At 54.2% G+C, this 8,647-nt stretch overlaps 1 protein-coding gene across 1 annotated transcript; it reads right to left on the reverse strand.

The window, feature by feature from the left end:
* Positions 1-1,959: 1,959 nt before the first annotated feature.
* On the reverse strand, positions 1,960-4,646 carry LOC119326339 (subtilisin-like protease 1). Its single transcript, XM_037600011.1, has one exon. The coding sequence runs from the start codon at positions 4,626-4,628 to the stop codon at positions 2,088-2,090; it is 2,541 nt and encodes an 846-aa protein (XP_037455908.1). The 5' UTR covers positions 4,629-4,646; the 3' UTR covers positions 1,960-2,087.
* Positions 4,647-8,647: the final 4,001 nt, after the last annotated feature.

Genomic DNA, 8,647 nt, shown 5'->3' on the forward strand with positions numbered 1-8,647 from the left:
CGCTGCCATGATTCACTAACAAGGTCATCATAATCAGCATGTGATTGCCACACATTCTCATACCGAAACTGTTTCACTTTTTCCTTGTATTTATGGTTATTGAGCTCGCGCAATTCAATTACAAGAAAACAGTGATCTGACTCTACGGAACTAACATGTCTAACCCTGGACTCCTCAAAAAGAGTTAGCATTGCTGAATTGACTAGAGCCCTGTCGAGGCGAGCTTTGACGTTTGCCTCACCTTGCTGCATGTTATCCCATGTATATTCCACTCCGGCCCATCCAAGGTCCTGGAGGGCACACTCCTCGACGACCTCGCGAAAGGCTCGCATTTGCCACTCCGGCCGTGCAGCACGACTGAAGTGTTCGGTGCCATAAAATGTTTCATTGAAATCGCCAGCACATATCCATGCTTGATGTTCAATTCCATAAAGAGTTCCCATGAAGCGCCAGCTATGATGACGGTTTTCTGCTCTTGGAGCTCCATAGAAACCAGTGAATCTCCAACCAGGAGAATCAAGACCGATCTTTGTGACAACCACATCGATGTGGCTCACACTAAAGTTTTTCAGTTCAACTGAAACTTCACTCGACCAAAACAGTCCCACACCGCCACTGAGACCATTACTGTCGACCGCAAAACATCCTGCAAATCCCAAAGTATTTCGCAGATTCTCTACTTTCTTCGCCCTTATCTTTGTTTCCATGATAAACACAAGGGCAGGACCTTCTTGCTTCACAATACTGCGAAGCTCGCGAACTGCCGCTGGGTTCCCAAGCCCCCGGCAGTTCCAGCTTATGCAATTCATTTGGACGGGCAGGGCTGTCCCGCAGCCTCTGCCGAGTTTTCTGGGGTGGGTTTCTTCTTCTTCCTTCCATCCTCATCGTTGCGTTCATCCATGTGTTCCTCAGGGTGCAGCGAGGACGTACCAAGATCCGTTTTTTCTGCACCCGAGTCCATTAGTAGGAGCGGGCCATCAACCCTCCTATATTCCTGCCGCGGTACCTCCTTCCTCTTGATAGGGCGATTCTTGACCGGAGAGTTTACCTCGGGGGTGGTTTTGCTAGCACCAACATTACTTGAGTTTTTAGACTCCCTCTTGCTTTGATTGGCAGCAGTACCTTGTTTACTCGAGCTGTCATTTGATGGAGTTTTCTTCCGTTCATCCGAGGCCCGCAAGCTAGACCCGAAAGGAAGATTTCCATGGGTGTCCCTCTTTCCCGGAGTAGGGCAATAGAGATCTGAGTGCCCTAAACAGCCACACAAGAAACAAAAATGCGGGACATTCTCATACTGAATATCATATAGATCTTGTCTCTTTCTTTTTGCTGAATCAATCAAGATCCATCTCCTTAGTGGCTTGCTCACATCAATTGAGACTCGCGCATGCAGATAGCCCGCCATATGATCAAACTGCACTGATGTGGCTCCTTTATCTATCTGTTTTGCGATGTCAAATCCCCATGCATCATCTCTGAGATTGTAAGGGAGATTCATGACCCGTGCCCAAAGATGTAGCCGGTCAAATTTTACTTCATCTGGACGCATGCAATCCTCGAAATCAGCAAGGATCACCGCGTGGTTGCTAACATGCCATGGTGAGCCTGCCCAGATTCTCTCTCTGTCCCGCTTCGATTCCAGCTCCACCACAAACATATTATCCCCCATAGATCGGAACTGCAGACCTCGGGGATTACCCCAAGCCGGGCGAAGGGCATTACCTATCGTTTGGATATGAAGTAGGTTTCGATGCAGCACCTTCCCCGCAAGCAGCCACTTCGTCGGAGTCTCGTCCTCACGATCATCTAGGATTAAAGGAGTGGCCTCCTCATCCGTGATGCCAAGCTTTCCCAGGGCTTCTTCAAGATGAACCCTAGCCGCTCCTGGAGAACCCGGAGTCGCCCGTGCCGCCTTCCCACGATCTGGACCCCCTGCGTATCCTAAGTAGAGTTTTGCCAGAACTTTACCAAGGCAATTCATCCATTTTGTAGCATACACACCACGCGTCTACTGCTTACAAACCCACCGACCTTCAGATCGAAGCTAAATGCTAATGAAGTAACCACGACATGCCCGCGAGCTACTACTACGAATCACCCACGCGCTGGCCATTATTAGCCATCGAGTTTTCTTTGAAGAACTTCTTGGAAGATACGAGGATGGGGCTACGCACGACGTGCTTGCGCGAGACCCACTTGAGCTGCCCTTCCGCGATGCGCTCCTTCATCTTCTGACCGTCCTTGGTCCTGATGGTCACCGTGAATGTCTGCACCTGGTTCACGTCCCTGAACCCGAGTATGTCCGGCGTCACCTTCGCCGACAGCGACGGCGGGAGCTCGACGGACGCGGCGTACACCCCTACGTCGTTGTCGACGTTTGTGAGGGCGCGGCTGACGTTCACGGCGTAGGGCTCCTTGTCAAGGTAGACGGTGATGGACGGGTAGTTGAGGTCCTTCTGGTGGATCACCGGCAGCTGCTTGCACGACAGCGGCGGCGCCGGGTGGATGATCGAGCTCACCTCGTGGTCGTTGTAGCCGAGCCCGCACAGGTACGGGATGTAGTCATGGGCGCTTTGGTTGTACACGAGCCCGGGATTCATGGCTCTGGTGGGGTTGATGAAGCCGGCGCCCATCGAAATCAAGTTGGCCGGCAGCCCGTCCTGGTCCAGCATCGGCAGCCGGCGGCCGTCCCTCGTGTCGGTCGTCGTCATCATGGCCGACTTTATGGCCGCCGGAGACCAGGTCGGGTGCGCTTTCTTGATCAGCACGGCGACCCCGCTGATGTGCGGCGTGGACATGGACGTGCCGGACATGATGTCGAACTTGTACGCCATCTCGTTGGGCGGCTGGGCGAGCCCGTTGGGCATGGGGACGGCGGCGATGATGTTCACTCCCGGGCCGGTGATGTCGGGCTTGAGGATCCCCTGGTTTTGCCTGCTCGGGCCTCGTGACGAGAATGGCGCCACGACCGGCGCCATGCGGTTGCCGAGCACCGCCCCTCTGAAGACCAGCTGAGCGGTGGGGCTCTGCGTGGAATTCACGTACGCCATGATCTTCTCCGACCACTTGGCTTCTACTTGCGTTGCTGGGAGGGCATGCGCCTTGGGTGAGATCACCGAACCAACGTCCTCCGGTAGAACGATGATCATGGCGATAGCGCCGGCGTCGTGCAGGATGCTTCCCTTCTCGAGGTTGGTCAGGTTGCCGCCGGAGATGCAAAGGACTATCTTTCCGGCGACATGCTGGGCCGTCAGGACGGTCTTGTCCGAGCACGTGCCGTCGGCGGCAGTGTCCCTCACCAACGGCTGCTGCACGCTCACGTAGGTGCTCGGCTGGTAGTGCGATTCGCCGTTGATCACAAGCCCATTGCCAAACTTGACGTCCGCAGAGAAAGTCCGGTCAGTTGTGGCCGCAGCCACGGTGAGCAGCCACGGGGCCTCGTTGGCAACTGTCGCCGGGGACGGGCCTTGGTTCCCAGCCGATGTGCAGACAAAGACGCCTCTCATGACGCTGCTGAATCCCCCCAGCGCAATGGGGTCGGCGGCGAAGTCTCCGGCGTCATCAGCGCCGAGCGACATGGAGAGCACGTCGATGCCCTCGTCGAGGGCGTCGTCGATCGCCGCGAGTATGTCGTCGCGGTCGCAGCCCTTGCCCACGAAGCACACCTGGTAGAAGGCCAGGTGCGCGCGGGGCGCCATGCCGGCCGCCGTGCCGAAGCCGCTGCCCATGGCGTTGGCTCCCGGCACGAACGCGCCGACCGCCGTGCTCGACACGTGCGTCCCGTGCGCGCTGTCGTCGATAGGCAGGACCGGGTCGTCGATCCCTTCCCACCTCCACTTGGCCGACTCGTAGAAGGAACGCGCGCCGATGAGCTTGTTGTTGCACACGGAGCGGTTGAAGTCGCAGCGGCCCTTCCACTTGGCGGGCGGCGGCGGCATGCCGGTGCCGTCGAACGACGGGTGCGCGCCGGCGATGCCGCCGTCGAGGATGCCGATGATCATCCCCTCCCCCATGTTGTTGGTCCTGTTCCACAAGCCGGCGTGGAACAAGGGGCCGGTGAGCCCGAGCATCCGTGGCGTGTGCGTGGTCGTGAGCTGGTAGGTCTGCTCCGGCAAGGCCTTGAGGAACCAGTCCTTCTCGCCCATATGGTGCAGCTCGTCGGGGGTGAGGCGGGCGGCGAAGCCATTGATGACGTTGCGGTAGGAGTAGATGAGGCGCTCCGCGGCGCCCGGGTCCGCGTCGAGCTGCTCCTTGGCCTGGTCGCACACGGACGCCAGCAGCGAGGCGTGCCAGCTCGACACGTTCTTGTACAGGTTCCGGTCGTACTCGTACGGCGTGCGCACGATGACGAGGTAGTTCTTGTGTTCGCCGTGGTCGTTGTGGGCAACGACGGCCGTGGCGGTGGCGGCCACGAGGAGGAGGGCGGCCAAGCGCCCCGGATAACCCATCATCGGAGAAGAAGCAAAAGCTAGAGAGGAAGGACAGGGAGAGATCGATATGCTTCTTGTCCCAAACTTGTGCATGCGTGGTGTGGATGCGCCTAATATAGCAACGGCATGCAAGATTTGAGGCGGACTGTTTGCGCCACGAGCTCCATTGTTACGCTTCATTCGAGCATGGCAATGCATGTGGGGGGAAACGGAAGAGAGCTCTGCACCCCACGTTGCCAAACACTGAGATGGAAATGCCGGTATAAATGCACATTTATCAAACCCAGCTATTGATCGTTCCTACCAACTGTAGAGATCGATTTCATCGCGTCACCTGTCAGCAAGCCATTATGGTGTACATTCATACGGAGTCCTCATACGGTGTTCATTCATATTTTGAGACCGAGGTAGTACTAGATAGGTGGTGCGGCTTGTCGCCCGTTGCCCTCGAAGCAACATGCACCATAGATGAGTCTTCATTATTAAATACGGTAAATTCAAGGGAAACATGTATGGCCGGTGCACCGGCTGAAATGTTTCACCGGTCGCACGCACGCGTGCCACACGTCAGGGCTCCACTTCTTTCTCCACTGTCCGCATCTCATCTCCGTTCTCTTTTCTGCGACCGCGCCATCCTTCGCCCTCCTCCCCGCAGCAAATCACGGCAAGGACCATCCAAAATAGATCACCGTGCGGCGCTGCCTTGCTGCTACAAGCTCCATGGCCGGATTCATCTACTGGGCCCAGGCCATGGCCGTATTTGAGCCATCTAGGAAGGTGGTTTTTGTGTGTGCCATGGACGAGCTGCTATCAGTGGGGAGGTTTTTGCTGGGGGCGCCTCCTGCAGAAGTTACATCCAACCATGAAGGTGTTGGAACGCCCACCATTAGTGCTACCTTTCCCGTCCCCGTCGATGTTATGGAATCGTCACACACCGCTGCTCGAACCGGCCCCTGCGATTGCTACAAACCACGTCACAAAATGCTGGAACTGGCCACCGCGGGTGCTACAAGTTGTTGGCGCCGTTGCTGGAACCTGCAGCAGGAGGAGCTACAACCGGTAATCTCGTTTGCTGCAACCAACAAACTAGAAGCTGGAACTGGTGTATTTTTTTGATACATCGACGGACTGGTGCTGGGGCGATGACAGGGGATGGCGCCGCGATTGCTACAACCAGCGTAGAAAAAACCTTCAACCAGCATAGAAAAAGCTTCAACCATGAAAAAAAGCTACAACCAGCGTAGAGGAAAAGCTTCAAACGTGGAGAAAAGCTTCAATCAGTTTCAAGAAAAGCTTCAACCCGTGTGAAAAGAGCTTCGATCGGAATCGGGAAAGTTTCAACCATATAGCAAAAAGCTTCAACCGGGGTAGAAAAGGCTTCCACCATAAATCTTCAAAAACCGGCGCCGTCTATCGACGATGGTATGAGTGGCGACGCCGGAAGCTACGACCGGCGGCATGGTGGTGCTACGACGGACGTGTTACGACGGCGGTGACTAGTTGATGCAAGGATGAAGGCATCAGGCGTTCTACAAATGACAAACGTTTCTATGAGGACGACGACTGGATGCTTCGACGGCGCACTGCTGGAACCAACAGGGAGGCGAGTGGCAGCGACGAGGACGGCCGGCGAGGATGGGGACCAGCGACGAAGACGGCACCTAGGGAGCGTGTGTGGCTGTGAAGGGAAGAAGATGACTTGGGGTGGGACGGGCCAATCCGATGGCTAGCGTGCGACCGGCCGGAATGGTTCGGCGGGCACGCCGGCGCCTAGCGGTCGCCGCTGCATACCCACGAGTAATCTAGCACACATCAAACTGTCTTACATCATAAGCGAAGGAAAATGCTTGGATAATATAGGTAGAAAATATAAAGTTTGACGGGAACACAAGAGTATAAATGAACACAATAGATTTTATGCCGAGTTGAAACATTTGAATAAGCATTGTTTGAATTCATTGAGGTTTTCCAGATTGTACAAACTCACTGGAATTGGCATCCGCGACTGGCAACGCATCGATATTTGCGATGCCGTGCGTTGGCTCTGGCTTCTCGCGACTGACCCATAGCGCCCGTGACGGGACTTACCACCGCCATGCAAGCCCGAGATTCGGCAAATATTCCGCGCCTCCACTTCTTATACCCTCGTCGATGGGCGAACTTGCAAATTCTGGTTTGGTCACTGGCTCGACGGAGCTTCCATTGTCGAGATTGCACTAGCACTTACTTCCTCCGTTCCAAATTACTTGTCGTGGTTTTAGTTCATATTTGAACTAAAACCATGACAAGTAATTTGGAACGGTGGGAGTACTTCCATCGTACCTCGACGCTGGCGGAAGCGGCACTTTGTCTCGGAGGCTCTGAACTCCCAACCTTGGTTTCCTGAATTGGTGGCAGCCTAGGTCCAGATGCCACTGTTCAGTACGTCGGCGTTTGGCGCCGTCTTCGCGGCATCACTATTGTTAGACTAAGTATATATTAGATATACGTGTTGTAACATAATCTGTATTTGTACGGTTCCCTCTTATAAATATATGACAGTCGTACCCATCAAGGGTATCGAGCATTGTTCCAAACCCTAATCTGTCTAACATGGTATCAGACGACGCGTTTGATTCGCGCCGCGCTTCCGCCTCCTCTGCTGCCGCCGCCGCGTCGGCCTCCTCCGCCGTCCCGCCTCCCTCGACCCTGGCAACGGACTCGCCCTTCATGGCGTCCACACCGCTCGCCTGGGCTCGACAGGCAGCCTCGGACTCGCGCCCGACAGCGCCGTCCCAATCTCCAACACTCGATCCATCTGCATCGGCTCGGTCTCCCGCACCCTCCTATGGTGCCCCGATCGTCCCCCCGGTGCACTACGGCGCTGCCCCGGGCCAATCCCGTGATGCGCCGCCGGCTGCTAGTCCCTACGGCGCTGCCCCAAGCCAATCCCGCGATGCGCCGCCGGCTACTGGCCTCTACGGCGCCCCTCCACAGCAACCCTACGGCACTCCTGTTCAGCACCCATACGACGCTCTGGGCCTCTACGGTGCCCCTGTCCAGCAGCCCTACGGCGGGGTATACCCCGCGCCGTACGTCGCTCAGTCCTCGACGCCGTATGCGTTGTCTCCCGTGGTACCCAGTGAGGCACCGTATGGCGCACCCTACGCAACTCCTGGGTCGCACTGATGTCTACTACACAGCCTTCTTCTTATAGACGTTGTTGGGCCTGCAAGTGCACAGGTTTGTAGGACAGTAGCGAATTTCCCTCAAGTGGATGACCTAAGGTTTATCAATCCGTAGGAGGCGTAGGATGAAGATGGTCTCTCTCAAACAACCCTGCAACCAAATAACAAAGAGTCTCTTGTGTCCCCAACACACCCAATACAATGGTAAATTGTATAGGTGCACTAGTTCGGCGAAGAGATGGTGATACAAGTGCAAAATAGATAGTAGATAAAGGTTTTCGTAATCTGAAATAATAAAAACAGCAAGGTAACAAGCGATAAAAGTGAGTTTAAACGGTATTGCAATGATAGGAAACAAGGCATAGGGTTCATACTTTCACTAGTGCAAGTTCTCTCAACAATAATAACATAGATAGATCATATAACAAGCCCTCAACATGCTACAAAGAGACACTCCAAAGCCACTAATAGCGGAGAACAAACATAGAGATTATGGTAGGGTACGAAACCACCTCAAAGTTATTCTTTTGGATCGATCTATAAAAGAGTTCGTACTAGAATAACACCTTAAGACACAAATCAACCAAAACCCTAATGTCACCTAGATACTCCATTGTCACCTCAAGTATTCGTGGGCATGATTATACGATATGCATCACACAATCTCAGATTCATCCAACCAACATAAAGTACTTCAAAGAGTGCCCCAAAGTTTCTACCGGAGAGTCAAAAACGTGTGCCAACCCCTATGCATAGGTTCCCAATGTCACGAAACCCGCAAGTTGATCACCAAAACATACATCAAGTGGATCAATAAAATAACCCATTGCCACCATGGTTATCCCACGCAAGACATACATCAAATGTTCTCATAAAAGACTCAATCCGATAAAATAACTTCAAAGGGGAAACTCAATTCATCACAAGAAAGTAGAGAGGGAGAAACATCATAAGATCCAACTACAATAGCAAAGCTCGGGATACATCAAGATCGTGCCATAGAGGGAACACGAGAGAGAACACGAGGGAGAGAGATCAAACACATAGCTA

The sequence above is a fragment of the Triticum dicoccoides genome, chromosome 6B (assembly GCF_002162155.2).
Source record: "Triticum dicoccoides isolate Atlit2015 ecotype Zavitan chromosome 6B, WEW_v2.0, whole genome shotgun sequence".
Classification (NCBI taxonomy): Eukaryota; Viridiplantae; Streptophyta; class Magnoliopsida; order Poales; family Poaceae; genus Triticum; species Triticum dicoccoides.